Raw genomic sequence first — 19355 nt, 5'->3', positions numbered from 1 at the left:
CCCTATTTTTCTCTTTTATTTTAATAATCCTTTGGACATTACGATGGTGATATTAATATTGACGTCGCGCTCCCGAACTTTCAAAATTTTAGGATTTAATTAATTGACAAAGTTGTGATGGAAAAGAATGAGACTGACGGGAGTGCAATCGAATGACTTGAATTAGGATCGGTTTCGCCGAGTTGATTTTTCTACTCGACGCGCAATCCTCGAGGCGTGTAAATTGGCAATTCATTTTGTTCGCACGCTATTCACAAAGGTGATTACTTATTGTTAGATTTTGCACGTAAGATTTTCACGCACTGGCGTTATGATTTACGGGACCCAGTGCCAATGGATTAAAAAAAATGTAGAAGAGCGCGTAATAATCGTAATTTTATAATTACTTGTACTTATTTTTTTTTTCTACACTACGTTTCTCGTACATGTTCTTTTTTCTTTCGTCAATACGTATCGCGTGGAAACATATAAACGATCGGTCGATCCCACGATAGACTGAATATGCGCGAATGCGCCCGTTTCAATATCACGTTTCGGAGATTGGCGATCACAGTGTATAATCTCGTTGAATTCCATTTCCAATGTTACAGATACGATAATATCTCTGTACCTTGCATCAATTATCGTGATTCCTTTCACGGGAATAAACGCGAAACTCATTACGATGCGTCTGTAACGCAGAGATTTGAGAAATTCGCCGTAATTATAGCTGTTCCAATCTCAAGATCGTTAGTTTGGGATTTAATCTTATAGACGCACTTTGCGCTAAAGCTTCGATATTATTTCGCGGCATAATAGGACAATCGGTGTCGAAACCATGTCAAGAGCGCTTATTGGCTATGAAACGCGAATTAATTTAGGCTTTATTAGTTAGATCGATATAACGCGAGGATGGATACGACTATTGGAGGGAAGCTCTTAACGTTGGAGACACACAATCGTCCAACTAAGTATAGATAGAAGCGTCCAAAAATAAGTTTCGATAAGACTGCAAGCGAGCCCCGGCAATATATGAGGCAATCGAGAGAGTTTAATCGCTTCATTATTAAATATCGTCCGATTTGCATGGTTCCGATGATTTGCGAAAAACGCGAAGAAAGATACCCACGGGTAAAAAAGAATAGATAAGACTAATTTGCTAGGGTTTCCGAAGGAATTTTTATTCTTATACCGTGATTCTTCGTCGGCGAATTTAAATCGGAGAAAAATGAGAGATTGCAATGGTTTAATATATACATGCACATATATATATATACATATTTTACTTTAATATATTCATTCCATATTAAATGCTTTAGCGGGCTATCGTACATAGACTTACATTCGTTTTTTTTTTTTTTGCGATACCTACGAATTTTACATAAAGTACCTTACTTTGTTATTATTCTATTAATTATATTATTATTATTATTATTATTATTATTATTATTATTATTATTATTATTATTATTATTATTATTATCACTCATATTATATATATATTGCAATTATTTCATCATTATCAATTATTAGTAATAATAGTATTGCTGTTAATATTGTTATTAATATTATTATTGGTATTATTACTATATATATATATATATATATTACTATATTCTTATTCTTATCGCGCTGTTGTGTTACGGTGTCTTCCGTTTCGCATCATATCTGAATGTGTTTTTTTGCGGAAAAAGCTTTTTTCCCCGCTTTATTATAATATATTCCAAAGACACAGAGTGCTCTACTTCTGTAATATCCGGCTGGAATATTTCATTCGATATACGTTCTTTTTCCCGTCCATTTTGCGTTTTTATGACGTTTTAGAGTATCTTTCATCGAACGAATCTCTCGAAAAGTTACACCGCGTATATCTTTTTATGACTTTTTAGCAAGGAAAAGACCATGTCATCGAATCGCGTGGTTTGGAAATGCGACTTTGTCAGTTTGAGAGGACGAATGGACGGGAAGATGATGAAAAATACGCGCTATTAACGCTTGAATAACACGGAAAAAAACCCAGAAAATGTTTGTCCGAGCAGGATTTGAATTATTAGAATGTCTCTTTCAGATGTTCTTATGGCCTTTCCTTCAAATTTCGCACAGTCTGGATTACCTATCGATTCTAAATAACTTACTCGCATTCTAAATAACTTACAGATAGATACGGCCGTATACATATATTTATCATTGTATAACCGCAAAATATTTTAGCGATACACTTGGTAAGAAGCCTACATGACGACTGGGACATCATCATTTTGTGTCGCGCAAACAAAAAGGAGGCAGAATTAGGATTCACAAATGCATGCGCATCGGCCTAAAGCACGATTGTTGGTGTGCATGGTTTGATTTAGAGAAAGATATATACGTCTTCTTTTTCTTCTCTTTTTTTTTTTAAGGATAAAAAGTTGCGCTTTGGATTCGCATTCTTTTTTTGTGAAACGTAAAACGCACGAGTTGAGACACGATAAAAGGAATGTCGAGAGCATAATTGCGAGTCCACCATAATGCTGATGCGAGACGTCGGAGTGACACGATAGCAGCGATCGCAATTACATCGATATCGCGAAGGTATTGCAATCTTCGGCGAAATTGTAACGTAGTCTATTTAGATACTATGAATCGATATCGCATCGGAACATGAAATATCTCGCGACAGCCATTGAAATGGATGTACCTCATTAAAGACAAGACTTTTGAGCCGGTGTACAGTTGACGAGTGAGATTAGCGCCTCGTTGAATAGGTTCCTCGATACACATTCGAAATAGAAATGGAAATCAGGTAGGACTAAACAATCGTTGACGAAAGATCATTACCGGAATGCCTCAGACGCGTGAGAGGCTCTCGCGAGATACGAGCAAAGTTACGATTAATAAGTAAATTTAAATCGCGACTATGGAGAGAGTAAGCTTGGAGTGAGACTGTATTTAAGGCTGACTCGTAGTAAATCGTGATACGACTCAAGGCTCTCCGTGAAAGCGTGAATTGGAATGTGATGACTGCGAATGAGTTATGTTGAAGGATTATAAATAATAGGATTATAAATAACGTGTATGACTGAATTGCGCAACCGTGAGATTTAATTCGCGAGCCGATTCAAAATCGAACATGAACCTCGTCGTGTTTCCTGCCTGTACAAGCGTGTACTTTTTAGCCACCCTGTAAGGTCTAAGTCTGTTTAGTGTTTCTTTCCATCGGCTGATTCGATCGAGAAGAGATGCCATATTTTTCTCTATATCGTTACACCACGTGCGTGGATGCGTGCGAAGCGTGCGTGCGTGCGTGCGTGCGTGTGTTGTGTGCATGTGTATGTGTCGTCCTTTGTCGATTCGCTCGACCGATTTGTACCCCGGATCCTCGAATCTTCTTGCCGATCGCGTAAGGGAATTGTTAACTCGACAATTGCATCGCGATCAGAGAAATAACGCGCCCGGCGCGTTGATAAACGAATGTTTGACTATATACATATATATTTTTTTGCAAAAAGTGCACGAATCCCCTCCCTCCCGAATAGACACGCAGCCACGCGAATTCGATCCGAGTGACGAACTGATGCTCGCGTGTTGCACGAACATCGCATATCGATGCGTTTTCACACACTTCGGCTCGTATAGGCAATTTCTGACACGAGTGTGACATGCACGTTAAACGCATTTATAGATAGGCTATGATAATTTATATTTAAAATACGTTTTGCGTCGCGCGTATTTTCGCCTTTCGCATTGCAATATTCAAAGTCGAGTTCGTATCTTTCGAAATGAATGTTACGCAAATATATTTTGCAAAATCGATTGGTCAATTATAACATGCTCGTGAGCATGTATATACATATAATGCGTATGTAGGTAACATTGTCATCACATTTGTTGGAAAGGAAAGTTGTCGATGGTGATTTCGTTTGACGAGATTGCTTCTTCGACTTTTTATTTTTTAATATATCAGATTGCATATTTTTCGAATCAACAATAGGATAATTAGGAAAAAGACTAAATTTTTACATTTAAAGCAACTGCATATATTGTGCTAGATATATTTCAAAGCGTTTGTTTGCATCTTTGACGGGCAAAAGGACGAAAATACGCGTGACATAAAATGCACTAGTACAGGTAATTTAAATAAGGAGGATGAATTGCGTTGTGGGAGTTTAAAATAAAAGCAAAAAAGATTGTTAAATCGAGGGAACGGAGAGAATGAGGAAGAAGAACGAAGCTTTAAATTATGAGAATAACGAACACAATTTTATAGTGGTCAGGACACACACAAGAAAGAACTGATATTGATAATATTTAAATTAGTAGATTTATTCGAAGAAACGAATTTGTGACTACTGTAAAAATGGCCAAATATAATTGCGAATAATATATAAATATATATATACATACACATATATTTATATGTGTGTGCGTGACATGCCTGTGTACGTTCGTATATTGCTCACGTGTACGTACAAATGTACACACGTATACGTGCATGCGCACATATGTACATATATTTGTCCTCCGATCAGCGGTCGGTGCGATATTATGCGAATAATAAATTATTAATGAAATTAATGTAAATTTGACTGAATATTTAACTACAATTTATATATTAATAGAGATTTATTTGAGCGTCTTCTTTGTTTATTGTTCGTTTAATTCTTCGCTTTTGTTATATTCCTATAACACGCGATATCGTGCAGCCAACAGATTACCACCGGTTTACGTTATATCGAAGACTCTCGTTAGTTTGGTATAAACAGGCTATTTAATGTCATTCTTCATTATCGTGTTCGGTTGCGTATCGCTTTCAAGTAAAGGTAGATGAAGATGTTTATGTAACATGTGTATTGTACTATATAAAGATTATTGACGACAAACGCGCGTTATCGAAGTGTTTTATGATTTGCAAAAGGATGTTGCACAATTGAAGAAAATATCGACATAAATCGCGCTTTATATCAAATATCTCAATCATTAGTAATATAAGTATTTTCATTGGTCTTCCATAAAAAAAAAGGAATCTTGTGAAAAAATCGCGAGATTGACAAATTTTTAATGAGATTAACGTCTACATGCATATACACATATTATCGCATTATAGAAATATTGTCGAAGTACTTATAATATTTCTTTCAAGCTTTTGCATAGTTTCTAGAGCCGCACAATACACTTTCATTTATATTAGATTTATGATAAGAGGTTTCGTTCGCGCGCGCGCGATTAGCTTGAAAATGACGCGCGACAGAACACGAGATCTCTTTTTCAAATGCAAAAGCATGAGAAGCACTCCTGACTTTTTGATTAGACGTTGTTAAACGCCTAATATACCAGGCTTCCGAGCACGAAAGACTGAAAATATTAGTTGCACGTGTCGCGGCGGGCCGCGCAGCTTCGCGCAAGAGAGAGAGGCAGAGAGAGAGAGAGAGAGAGAAAGAGAGAGAGAGAGAGAGAGAGAGAGAGATCCTTTTATCGCATCGGAAATTATATATAGGGAGACGCGTACGTTACATATAAATCGCGCAATAACCGACTGACCTAATTTGCGTCCGAGAGAGAAGATCATACACTACAAAGACGTTCCATTTTATATATATATCTATATATATATTTACTATACATATATATATATACATATATACACGCGTGTAGTTTATTTCGCTGCTGTCTGCGACACGATTGGATCGACCATTGGTTTGGACTGATTCGTTTCTCACATCGCACTTTTTATTAATTGGGCGACGTGTATTAATTATATACATATATGTGTGTGTGTATATATATATATATATATATATATATATATATATACACACATATATAAAATATTTGACTGATGCGTGAAAATTGTTTGACTGATGTTACCAAATCGTTGCTTAAAACAAGTACCTAAATGATAAGTTAAAGAATTTATAAATTTTTATATAATGAACGCGCGATATATACGGACAGAGATCACCGCGTCGCAAAAGTCGCGGAAATCGGGTAAACCAAGCGAAAGAAAAATATTCCCCTACGTTTTCTCTTTTCATTTCCTACTTTTTATTTTTCTTCTTGCCGAGGGAGAAGAACGCGCACATATCCGCCAATAGGTGTAATAATCGATATAATGTTAAGGTCGAGACTGTGTAGTACAACAATTTAGACGCTCGTGAAAACAAGCTTACTCATTTTCGACTCAATCCCAGTACTTTTTTTATCTTTGCTTTTTTCTCTCACCCTAGTTTTTTTTTCTGATGACGAGCGTGCGAGGATTATGGTTGTTCGTCAAAGCACATACGTATGATTTATTTTCTCATAATGGAAAATTGTTCCGTTACACTTCCCATAGAAGTAAATAATAAGCGCGATAGGACATCTTATTAAATACGACCGTTAAAAAGAAAAAAAGCAAAAAAAAAAAAAGAAAATAGAATGTGGCGATAATTTTTTCGCGTGACAGCTTTTTAACAATACAATAAGCTCTTAATTCCGTTAGTTGCGTTATATGGTAGGATTACTTTAGGATATCTACATAGATATCAAACAAATAGCTCTTTCCCTTTTAATATCCGCACGCAATCGCTGACTACAAACGCGTAGAAGCGCAGAATGTGAGGAGTTTTACCTCTGTCCGAAAGCTTTGCACCATGAAACGTCAAACTCGCAAATCTATACAAAATATATTGGCTTATGAAAAAAAATTTCCAAAATATTTCAGAAAAATCTTTGCTACTTTTCAAAGATGATTATGTTTTTTGGCACAAAATACAAAACGTTTCGCGTGACCATGTAACATTTGCGCGTAGAAAAACACAATTTTTCGTGAAAGATCGACGTTAATGACGTAGTATAAAAAAACTTCGCACGTGCGTATCAGACAGAATGTAACATAAAGAGACAGCACCACCATCTATATTATTCAGACATACGAATTGCTCTTTCAACAAAAAAATAGTGCGCTATATCCCGTGATAATCTATTACATTATTTTACACACATAATGCCTTGATTTTTAATATATATGAGTGTATATATATGTGTATATATATACACACACACACATATATATACATACATATTAGTTATGTATAATCATACGCCGTCTATGTCATCATGATATTCATCATTGCTTTTATTATCGTTATTGTCATTATTACGATTATTATTTTTATTATTATCTCGTCAGCACACTGATCGTCACCATCATCGACACGCAGTATCGTTATATTATTATCATTATTATGATTATTTTCATCGCCATCAACATTATCGTTTGACATCGTAATTGTCCTTATTATCGCTATCGCTATCCTTATTGCTACGATCACGCTATTATTGTTATTATTATCGAATCCCTTCTTTTCGTTGTCACCAACGAATTATCGCAATTAATTTCGTTGCTGAGTTTCGAGTGCTGTCATTATCGCTACCACGTTATCACTATGATCACTATTACACGTTATCGCTACTGCCGCTGCTACTGCTACTATTACTATCTGGATCAATACGGTTACTACAACTCTTATTATTACAATTATACGATCGATTATTACGATTATTATATTATCACACTATTATTATTATTTTTAAGCAATATCAAATGCATTTTAATATATTTTCATTTTTATATACAATATAAGAAATGTACTCTATTTGGTTTAATAACTCGTTTGTGTTTTCACTTGTTTTTCTAGTCACCTATCACATCCTCGATAAAAAAAACAGATAAAAAAAGTGATGTTTACGTTACGCTGCACCAGTTATTCAGCGTACGCGAAAGTTTTGTCGCCAGTATTCAATGGCGAAATTGATTCACTTTTTTTTTTCAGCCGAAAGGTAAGTGATATCGATGCGTTATGATTTTGACAGATGTCTTACGCGGACGTTGTTCGTTATTCCGCACATACATTGGTTAATGTATCTTTGTAATAGACATCATCGATAATGTATCATTAAGTTACGACTCGCTAAGGTAAATCGTTCCGATTTGCAAAACTTTTTATCTCGAGTGCTGCAACCAAGTAACATTTTCTGCAAATAATTTTAATCCAGCATCATTGACGCTAACTGGTTAAAAAGTTGGTTATATGTATATACAAGATTGCGTCATCGATTGTATGTACATACACGTGTGTTACAGAAAAAGTGACAATCAGTGTCATTCTTGCTTAAATAGTAGAAAATCATTGATACGAATTTGAACTTTTCGTTAGATGCAATTTAAAAAATAAAATAGGGCCGAGATACAAACAATTGCTAAATAAGAGAGAGGTATAGGAAAGAAAATAAAATGGAAAGTTAAACATATCATTATACAAATGTCAATCAATAATGCTAATTAACATCTTTCAGAAAACATGGAGAAGGCATTCGCGAGAAATGATTGATGAAATACATAAAAAGTAATCGTATGTTTCTAATACGAATTGCATTTCAAGCATTGATACGCTGTTTATATTTCTTTCATATTTCCTGTAATTTATTTTTGTGTTTCGGCCTCGTAAATTATATTCGCGCGAAAGATTGCCAGTTTTAATCGCCGATTGCATCGACGATCATTAACGCAAGTAGCGAGCTTAAAAGTCGTCTACGTCGATCGCGCTGTCGTGAGGAGTACGAAGTAAGAACGACTCGTTTCAACGATCAGGAAGCTCCTGACATTGCGATTTTCCATTTAGCTGTCTCTCGAGCAAAATTCGCACTCGTGATATCTTCACAGAAAGAGAGAGAGAGACAGAGAGAGAGAGGGGGAGAGAATGAAAGAAAAAGAACAAGGCAAGAAGTCCTTGCAAGAAGTTTCTGTCGCGCGTCGAGAGCATATGTAAGAAAAACGGGTGAGTAAAAGCAAGGACGAAGAAAGAGATGTACATGCAAATCGCGAAAAATGAAATCCGGTAAAGTCCGGGCAACGTGACCGGAAGGTTCCCCGAGATCTCATCGATCGCCAGAGTACGAGAAACCGGAAGGGTGAGGGGGCAAGGGGGGGGGGGGGAGTCCGATTAGAAAATCGCCGCGCGCAGCTCGCCAGAATCACCGCATATTTATTACGTTTATGTTTTACATTTATTTGTTTAGTTTCTTCGAGTTGCATGCTTTAAATGTCATCCAGAATGCTCAGTGTACCTACTCTCTCGTCGTCTCATTTCTCTCATGTCTTGTTAGACTTCGTGTACACATTTGAGACTCGTCGAACAATGTACATGCATATTCATAATATAAGTTGGCACAACCAGCTCGTATACATTCTACCTCCTGATAGAAGATATATGCGCAAATGTGCGGTTCCACAGGCATGTTCCTACGTTCCACGTTCTCAACGTTATCCGTCCCATCTGCGCTCACCCTCCTCGTTCCCTTTCGTCCTCTTATTATTTATTTCTCTAAGTAATATTATTTGAGGTATACCTTGAAGCAAAATTACATTTTTTTTTTCAGCAAAATGAGAGATATGTCGGTAGAGGACTCGGAACAATTTATGGAAAATTATTCCGAAGAAATCGTGGACGCGATTAAAATGATAAATCGGATTAACAAAGATTGCCATATAATATACGTGAGATTTGCACAAGAATACATTATAATTCCATATGACAATTCGATAAAATTTATTACACGTATTACGTTCGTTGAATATTTGATAAATGATCGTTTTATCCGAAACTACTCTTATAACGTACGTCAGGAGTAGTACGTGTACCACACACGCGCGATAATCGCAAAACCAACGCGACCCTCTCGAAGCGCAGTGACTCGCAAAATTCACGTTAACAACGTAGGGTCGTTTACGAGAGTCCCTCGCGTAAGAGAAATTAAACGCGCAAATTCGCACATTCTGTGAAGTAATGCGCATCCGTCTTTTCCCCGCGCGGTTCCCCTCTCCTACGCACACATTCGCATACGCACACATCCGCGTGTGCGGCTTCGCACGTGTGCGAAGCGGTTTCGGGCGTGCGCCCGCTCGCGCGTGTATGCGTGCGTATGCCAATTATTTCATGCATGTGCGTGCATGCATCTCTTGTCCTATCCCTCTCTCCGAATTAGCAGTAGTCGGAATTCCGAACAAGGCCAGAGGAGAGTCGCCATCAAAGAAAGTTCTTACTTCGTTCCCCACGAAGAGAAACAGCGCGCCGTCGATTCTTCCACATCTCCAGGTCCCTCCCTCTTTTTGTTTCCAAGGACGTGCCATAACGCGCATAATTGCCTCTCTAACGACGCGAGTCCCGTTTTTAATGAATTGATTAATGCGCGAGGCGTGATCTATGTAGAAGGATGGAAGAAGAAGAAAAGAAGAGGAAGCGTAAGCGAGAGGGAAAATTGCGATGGTGAAGAAAAGGAATTGACCTTAGTTAGTCGTGCTGACCATTCGGAGGAGATATTTTCGTAAAACTTATTTTTTTTCTCTTCAAGCAATTTTTCAAATTAAATCGAAATGCGAATCTGTCTCCGTCAAAATTCGAATACACGTCGTTTGTCGAAACTTTTACAACTGTAAATGCTATCCGAAATAAAAGAATTAAAATTGCCGCGAGAATATACGCTCTTGTGATTTATCGCGAAAAAGATGAGCGAGATAAAACGAGACTTTGCAGAGAGTATCGATGACGTAATTGGTTAAGCGTGGGATACTCGTAATAATTTCATGCGATCATCGAAAATAAAATTTATTTCTCTCATTACACCTATATATACTTGCTATGAAATATCAATCGTCGCAAGAGATAAATAATTATAAACTCCTTTCCGATCGGGTCTCTGAAAATGTATACGAATTTTATAAGTAGAAAAATACCGATTGATCCGTCTCTTTTTCGAACCTTCCAAAAATCGACGCGTCCGAAATCATTCAAATACCGTCGAAAGAAATACAAGCACGAACAAGAGTAACATCAGCGCGAATGATCGCGCCAACGAGAAGCAATTTTTTTTTTCTTTTAGAGGGGGACGAAAGTAGACGCGGCCGTTTTTTTAATCTCGAGATGTAGGGTTTAATAAGTTAGGGGTGTGCAGCTGCATGAGAGGTGCGTTGTTGTGTTTCAGTGCTCACCTCTATGACGGGGCTGACCTTGAACTCTCTGAGCACCCAGTCAGCGAAGAAGTTGTTCACCTGCCAACTGTGCGGCAAGGTACTATGCAGCAAAGCATCCCTGAAACGCCACGTTGCCGACAAACACGCCGAACGACAGGAGGAGTACAGATGCGTCATCTGCGAGCGGGTGTACTGCTCGCGTAATTCCCTGATGACCCATATATATACCTATCATAAGAGCAGGCCCGGCGACATTGACATTAAGTTCTTTTGAAGGTTTAGATAAGGTAGGGACCACCACACATACACATTCGCTATAAACATCTATGGCGCACAGCATTTATCCAAGATTTTTCACACGATCTCTCAAAGCTCTCTCTCACCCTTATGCGATTTAATACATATTCCTTTCCTCTCTTTCTCTCGCTATCTTTCTTTCTATCTGCATCTTCTGTTTTCTCTTCATCTTACATACGTATCCGCAAAGCTACGGAAGCGCGCACGCTTATTTTCCTATTTTTTCAAGATTCCAATTTCCTATTCCTCGTTTCTCTCTCTCTCGTGTTCTTTCTTTCGCACGACCAACGTGTATCGTCCTCTCTCTTTCTCTCGTCGCCCCCGACCGAGAGAGCACCGCGAGAAGCTTGCCTCGTTCCTCCTCCGCGAGAATAGTGCATGCCACGGCGAGAAACCGGTCCCGGAGACCCGCACGCGGGTACATTTTCTTTCTCTTCCTGTTCGCCGCTTACGGTCGCCGCTTCTCTCGGCTCGCGTAACCGCTTTCTTTTCCTCTCATCCCGTCGTCCTTCGCGCCCGTACCCTTCGGTACCGTACGCGCCCGCCGATCTTCGTGTTCTTCCGGTATTCGCCGGCCCGTTATACCTGCTGTCAGTGACTCGAGAAACTCCGACGCATCAGTGAAGCAGCATGCCGCTATATCGGTGAATTGATGGCGGGAAAAAGAATGCGCAGGATACGGGGAGTGGGAGAGGAGGGAGGATGAGATTTTTGACAAGTTTTTACGGGGAGCAACGAGAGAGAGAGAGAGTCTAGATACAAACGCTCGCGTCGTTTCAATTTAGAAAATTTCAGTGTTTTAAATCTCCTTTCGACTGCATTCTGCATTTGGGAAGTTTTTTTTTTTTTTTTATTAACGTTATCTCTATTGAACAAACGTCTCTCGGCGCTCCACTTTTGTAACTTTACATGTACGGTAAAAGTTAAAATATCTGAATGTCGCTCATATTACTCTCGTATAAATACACGTACACATGTATAACGCTATTATTATATTATTTTAATGTCATCGTGATACGATCGCAAAGGTACCTTCATTTATTTCAGTCTACAATACATTACACGATTAGAGATAAAGGGGAGAGAGCGTCGAGAACATTATTTCTCTTTCATTTCTACGCGGAATTAATTTTATTATATATTTACAGCTTGCATAGATCGCGCCAAAAAAAGATCATTTCGCTCATCAGAATCGCTAAGCAGCATTGAAAATCGTTATAGCTACTTAGTACTTTTGCAGAGATTATCGATATTTCTCTTTAAATCAAATCTTGGAGCGACATATTAGATTGGCTAGCTTTATTTTCTGATGCGAAGAGTCATGGGAATAGGTAGAATGGGGGAGACGGTGAAATTAAATGTCAAAAATTTCTTTTGGCAATTAACAAATGAAAAAAGCAAAATGACAAATGGCAAAATCTCGTTTGCGATAGAAAACTACAATTAAGAGGATTTCCATTTGTTCTACGTCTTCCTTATTTTCTTTCGTTTATGTGACCTCTGCCACACACTTCGTATGTCTTTCTTCGTGCAGTTTCTTTTCCTTGAGTTAAACCACCAATCTTGTTTGTTGCTTGCTTGTTTGCATGTCCATTTAATTGTTCGCCTGCTGCCTGCTTGTTTGTAGCTTTGACTACGTGTCTGATTTCATTCGCATTTTTCTTGATTAATTTTCTATCGACATCATTTTTCACGCGTTAAATCGGAAGAAAGTCGATGAAAGAGATTTGATAATTGGATGATTTGAAATGCAATCATCGATAATGCGATTTAATGTTCAAACCGCGACGACTAATAGGAATTATTTCGCGAGAAAGTAAAAAGCAGCGATAATCGTACATTCATTAAAGAATTTGTACAAAGTGAACGTTGCGCGCAAAAATCTAATTTTTCAAATAACATTAAGTATTTTTGTCCTTTTCTTAATAATAATTTTTATGTCCATCGTATAATTTTCTGTTTTTTTTCTTCTGTTTATTAGTATTTTGATTATTTTTTTCTGTTATAATTTTTTATTATTTCGGCAAAATCGATATCTTTCTACACGAATGTCGATCAATCCGAATAATCATAAGATTTTTAGGCAAAGGATTCGTATTATTTGTGCGATCGCGAAATCGAATGGTCACTTTTTAATCTTGAGCCAGTTAACTTTTTTTTCGTAAATCTCTTCGATTAATCATCATTACGACTAACAAAGTAGCGTATCTTTAATTTTCAGCATAATTTAATTCAGTACGCGAACTATCTATCGAATTGGCTCTAATACGCTAATACTAATCGCTGCTAGTTCGATATGCACACGGTTATATGATATACAAAGACCCTCTCCCTCTTCTTCGTCCCATCTCTCACTTTCTTCTCCTCGGTCGAAATCTTTTGGCGTCTTGTATCATTCCGGATACTCGATTAAACTCACAAGAGCAAAATAATAACGACAGCTACACGTCTCTCAATGCTATCTAACAAACTTGTCTATCTAATTTAGCTATGAGACTTTGCGGCGATTTGCACACAACTCCGTATCACATTCTGAATTTATTTTCAAATGCAATTAAATTTATAGCGATATAGTCAGAGCTGGTAATTCCGTGCATTTTCCCTTATGGATTACTGATTTATGTGAAAAAATTAATATATGTATAATTGATTTATATAAAACATTGTTGTTTTATATAAACATTTATATGAAACGCTGTACGCATTTATTATATTATATATATTTAAATAAAATATAACAAATGAGTCGTGACGAATAATCTAAAAAATCAAACTTTTTTGGAAGAATAAATTTTCGTTAATTTCTAGTCTGTTAATTTAATTTTAGAGAAATGAGCTACTTTATATTTAAAGCAGATAAATGATAATAACACTTTCAAGACGAGAACAACGTGGAAGTTACCAACTCTGAGCTTTTGACGTGATACATCTGATCGATGTGTCCCTAATCATGACAATTAGTCGTATCGCATTCTTACAGCGTTGCCTGAAATAAAGCGGAAGGGCAAGAATTGAAACCATTATTTATTAAATTTCCAATCTTTCATGCTGTACATGCGGCAAATTGTATTCTGCGTATACCTTCACATTATCGCGAATAATGACGATCTCTATTTTGCGCGTTTATAGCGTCAAAATCGATATCGAATATTATATAATTGAATCTTCATATTATTAACTCCTCGAAGCCATATAACCTGCCTATTCTTAACTATTTCGCTTAGTCTCTATTCTTACTTCAACGGCATATGCGCGAAATATAGTCGCGCGAGTTAACAATTTGAGAGTCAGGAAGCGTGTCCATAACTCAATTATACGTATAAACACATCATGCTACGTATATGTCCTATCTACCGAATCGATTATTCCGTACCCCGATGAGAAAAGAAACCGCTTAAAGAATCGAAATTATAAGAAGCGAAGGATAATAAGAGTCTGCTTTACAAAGTATGCCATACTTTTTTGCACTCACAATCAAACAGTTATACAAATAAGCGTTGGGGAGAAGAAAAGAGATAAAAAAGTCTCTTATCGTACATTCGTCCGGTATTGTGTCGAGCGACGAGTTATGGATACGCTTGTGTTATCTTCTGTCCTTTGCTCGCTTTCTCGCTCTATGCACGGCCACGTGACGGGAGGGTCGAAAGCGTCAAAAGTACGGAGATTCCGATCGTGTTAACGATGTCCCGGGTGAATATTAACCTCCGCCGACGGATAATCGTCCCCGAGAGAGCGATCTTATACGTATCTGGATACGTTTCAGGTACGGGCAACGGGATGCATCCGGCACCGACGACGCCTCCCACTGTCATGTACCGAATGCCGCCACCCACGCCGGGCGGCATAAACGAGCCTCAGGAATGCCCGTACTGCCGTCGCACGTTTTCATGCTACTACTCCCTCAAACGTCACTTCCAGGACAAACACGAGCAATCGGACACGCTCTACGTCTGCGAGTTCTGCAATCGTACGTATCGTACCAAGAACTCACTGACGACGCACAAGAGTCTGCAGCATCGCGGCACCAGCGGCGTGCTCAAGCGCCTCCTCAAGGCCTCGGCGATCAAGAACGTCCTCGGTAGCATGCATCAGCAGATGCAGATGCAGCAGCAACCGCAATGAAAACGCCGGAAAAGTCAAAGCCTCCCTGTGCCGCATCGTCTGCGCAATCGTCGCCGTCGTCGTCGTCGTCGTCGGCGTCGTCGTCGTCATCGTCGTCGTCGGCGTCGTCGTCATCGTCGTCGTCATCGTCATCATCGCGCTGCTATCGTCGTCGTTTCGTTTTGCTCAACATCAATTCGTCGGCGCGAGCCATAAGAATCGAGATCGAATAATCGAAAACACAGAAATGCTACCTTGCATTCCGAGACGTCCTGGTCGAGCCCGAAATCGGCGAGACTGAATCATGATTGATCGAATTCTCTTTCTTTAGCGAAATTACCGATCTGCGATGTAGAGGAGAATAGAATTGTTAACCACAGTTCATTTATAATCTCTTACAATTCACACCTTTTGGTGTCAAGTCGCAAAAGTTGATCAACTTGGATCATACGTAAATTCTAATTTCTCTATCTACGTTAATGATTTATGACCAAGATAAAGGCAATTAGTTAATCACACTTAATTAATTATTGAAGCGAATCAATACTGACTTGAATTAACAAAATATCCTTGCTCCATCGGTTATATTTAGGACCGTAAACTTAAAATGATGGCAAATCGCTATAAATAAATTGAATTAATCGTTTCGGTTAATTTACTAATTTGCAGTGAAATTCTAATGATCGTATTAGCTCTTATTGCACTTGCAGAACATGCGATGCGTATTGTGATTAATTATCGTGGGACATTAAATGGAAAACGAGCGAGAAAGAACGAAGGGGGGAGGGAAGCGAGAAATTCCAAAGTTAAAGTCTGAGTCGGTCTTTTGGTAGATTTTTCTTAGTTTTCCACCGTTTATTCATCGGCCATCGACATATACACACGATTCTGCTAGTTTAGATTTGTCGTAGCGTTGTAATTTTTCTTCGTCAAGACTGCAATGAATCCAAAGAAGGACAATTTGACTGAGAAGTTTGTAATTCGACTGAAACGGGGAAGGAACGAGACGAGGCTTGAACGTTAAGATTAGTGTGCGCGAAGTAAAAAAAAAAAAAAAAGGAAGAAAGAAACACATTCCATTTTATCAGCGACTGAATCGCTGGTGACTCGAGTTGACTTGAGATGTCGGCTTCTCCGGCAAGATTTCGCGCGGGAGATCTCACGCATTTTCTCGAGGACGTTAATCCCGCCGCGTGTTTTTAACTAGCGTTGTCCAAAAGTTGCGCATCGCAAAAAAAAAAGAAAAAGAAACGCGTAGAGAGATTAAGGAAACGGATATTTAGGATAGGATGTTTGTAAAGAGGGAACAGTCTTCCGGGAATCGTTTCCGTGATTAAATTCACGTTACGAATGGATTTTTTTTTATATACATCGGAACACACGCCTAACAGTTTTCACGTAGACAACGCGCTTAATGAATCGCTTAACACGTCGGAATTATTAATGTGTTTTCGTGATCTATCTCGTATTGCAAGTTCGAAAGGTACACATTACACGTGTTCGCGAAACGGGATAAGAACAAATCGCGGATGAGATCGTGTCTCTTTCGTCGAGCGTGAAACGGACAATTTAAACGCGTGATTAATCCGCGGACAAATGCAAGCCGAGAGGAGGCAGTTGATCATTAAAAAAAAAAAAAGATTGCGAGATCGCGAGGTGTCTCGGAATCGAAAATTCCCGATTCCACGGTCGAAACTGCAAACGCGCGCCGGGATCGTTTTTACGCGATATATCGGGTGGAGAGGATAAGGCGGATCGACGATCTTAGAGGCCTAAAAGGCGACACGACGGACGAGGCGAGGATGCACCGATACGTCCGAAAGTTACGCTGATCGATGAGAAGCGATCGCGACAATGGCAGGAGGTCGTGACGTGTTGCGCGATTGATCGACGGTTAATATTTGATAGGAAGGGGGGACGATATCGGTTTTACGAAACGAGACATGAGAAAGGTAAAGAAGCGTGTGTAGACGCGGAGGTGGTAGAGCTATATCATGGGTTCTTAACTTGTATATGTAGGTTTGTCGTATATGCGCTAAATACAAACTATATTTTTAACTCTTTAAAAGTAATATTTTTAATTGTAAATATATTATATTCGTACGATACATCGATAACGATGATATTCTCCTGTTCAAATTTTATAAAAATCGGCATAGCCCTACCATAGGTATCTGATGGACGAGCGGAGCAGTGACGCGGAGTTTACAGTTTCATTTTCCAATCATCTTTTACGATTTGTCGCCAACATTCTTAAATCTGTTTCTCTCGACGCGCAATTTTTATAGTTGATCGAGCCAAGAAGGATTGTTGCATTTTCCATTCCGTGTTTATCTGTCACTGCGAAAGACCTGTGTTTCGCAAATCCAACTTTAAATTGATTGACCTAGCCTCGGTCAGTACACGCGAACGATTATAGAGAACACTGCTCTGCTCTTCAAATTTTAATATATCCATATTAACAAATGTACAAGCAAGAAGAAACCCTAAAAGTTGTTCATCGTAACATATTCAGGTTTAAAACTCAGCGTAGAAAACGAGAAAATGTTGATGTTTTATCTGTAAGGCTAAAAAGGAAATGCCATAATAATTAACGAGCAAGTACAAATTATCGTGGAAAATATAAATTATGTCTACGTCTAACTCTTAGGATGCGTAGTATCGGAAAGGGAATATTTAACGGAGAAAGGCGCGGGAAGGTGGAAAGAGAAAGAAGAGGGAAGAAAAGAAACGAACGGGGAAGACACCGCTTGCCTCGAATTCCATTCGCGGCCAGGTAGAAGGATTAAAAGAGAGAAAGAGAAAAAAAAAAGATGCGCGGGAGGGTAAAAAAGAAGGGAGAGGGTAAGCACGATTTTCCAAACATATCTTCGAAGTGTGAAGTATACTGTGAAAAAAAAATATACGATTTTAGATATTTAGCTATCTCTATATCGAGAGATTTTATAATAATTATTACGTATACATTCTTAAATCGGTAGACCGATTCTCGATGACGTTTGGTCAGGGCATAATGTGGAGAGCACGATATGGATCGATGAGGTGCGGCCGCGAAATATTTTGCGTTTTTTGTCTTTCTTATTGTATTAACTTTTTTGTTTTTTAAAAAAGTCATTTTCGAGTTACTAAGAAATGCGCGATTGATTAGTGAGGAAAAAAAATTTATCCTAGTCATTCCGGAAATTTTTGTGATTCTGTGATATCGAGGGGGAAGGATCGTGGCATCAAACGATTCGGCGAAAGGAGGCGAAAAAAAGAGAGAGAGAGAGAGAGACCAAAAAAAAGTATATGTCTATTCCACATTATGATCGCCGGGCGTAATCTTAAAAGAAACTCTTTTTAGCGTCGAAAAAAAAAAAGAAAGAAAATTAATTATTGATTATAAAATGTCGGGAAATTTCTGTGATGTTTTTCGGTTGGTATACTAGCGCGATTGCTAAAGCTATGTGAACGGAAAAAAAAGTATACGGAATTTTATGTCGATGTTCGGTGTTGTATGATATATTGTAAGGGGCGCGAGACTGTTTGTGTCGGGAAAAAAAATTTTCATCGTACTACTTCGAAATTCTCGAGATGGGGTGGGGGTAGGGATGGGATGTTGGGCAATCGCTGATCGATCTGCTCTCGATTTAAAGGAGAAAAAAAAAACGTGTAATTCCTTTTGACAACAAAAGAAACAAAAAATATTTTGTTCAATCTTGCCGCGGTGTTCATAATTAATCGAAGAAATAAAGAGAACGATTATAAGGTAATCGATAGTTCGAGGCTATTCCTACTCCACGATACGTTGAAAATTCACAGATATGTAGACGCGAATCGAGGAAAATATATATTTTTCTCTCCCGTACGCGGGATAAAATGCACCCAGAACGATCAACCGTTGCCATTCATCGCAGATAGACTTAGTCTAGTGTAAACGTCTAGTAAAAGTCCGCATACGCGTGTTGTGGGTGGATAGATCGTGTGCGCACGAGTGCGTACGAGGGCGTGT

At 38.4% G+C, this 19355-nt stretch overlaps 1 protein-coding gene across 3 annotated transcripts in view; it reads left to right on the top strand.

Annotated features, from left to right (window-relative positions):
• Positions 1-16434, top strand: part of LOC105251771 (broad-complex core protein) — a 59124-nt gene extending 42690 nt beyond the window's left edge. For 2 of the 3 annotated variants that reach the window (XM_025411433.1, XM_025411431.1), the window contains exons 6-7: positions 10978-11253; positions 15027-15206. In XM_025411433.1, coding sequence (XP_025267218.1) covers positions 10978-11240 — 263 coding nt within the window. In that variant the 3' untranslated portion in view covers positions 11241-11253; positions 15027-15206. Of the gene's footprint in view, positions 1-10977; positions 11254-15026 lie in introns of all 3 variants that reach the window. The other variant, XM_025411430.1, reaches the window with a different exon arrangement.
• Positions 16435-19355: the final 2921 nt, after the last annotated feature.

This window comes from Camponotus floridanus, unplaced genomic scaffold, assembly GCF_003227725.1.
Source record: "Camponotus floridanus strain SB8 unplaced genomic scaffold, Cflo_v7.5 scaffold4, whole genome shotgun sequence".
In the NCBI taxonomy this organism is placed as follows: domain Eukaryota; kingdom Metazoa; phylum Arthropoda; class Insecta; order Hymenoptera; family Formicidae; genus Camponotus; species Camponotus floridanus.
The sequence above is the reverse complement of the archived record's forward strand: the minus strand, read 5'-3'. Positions and strand labels throughout refer to the sequence as shown.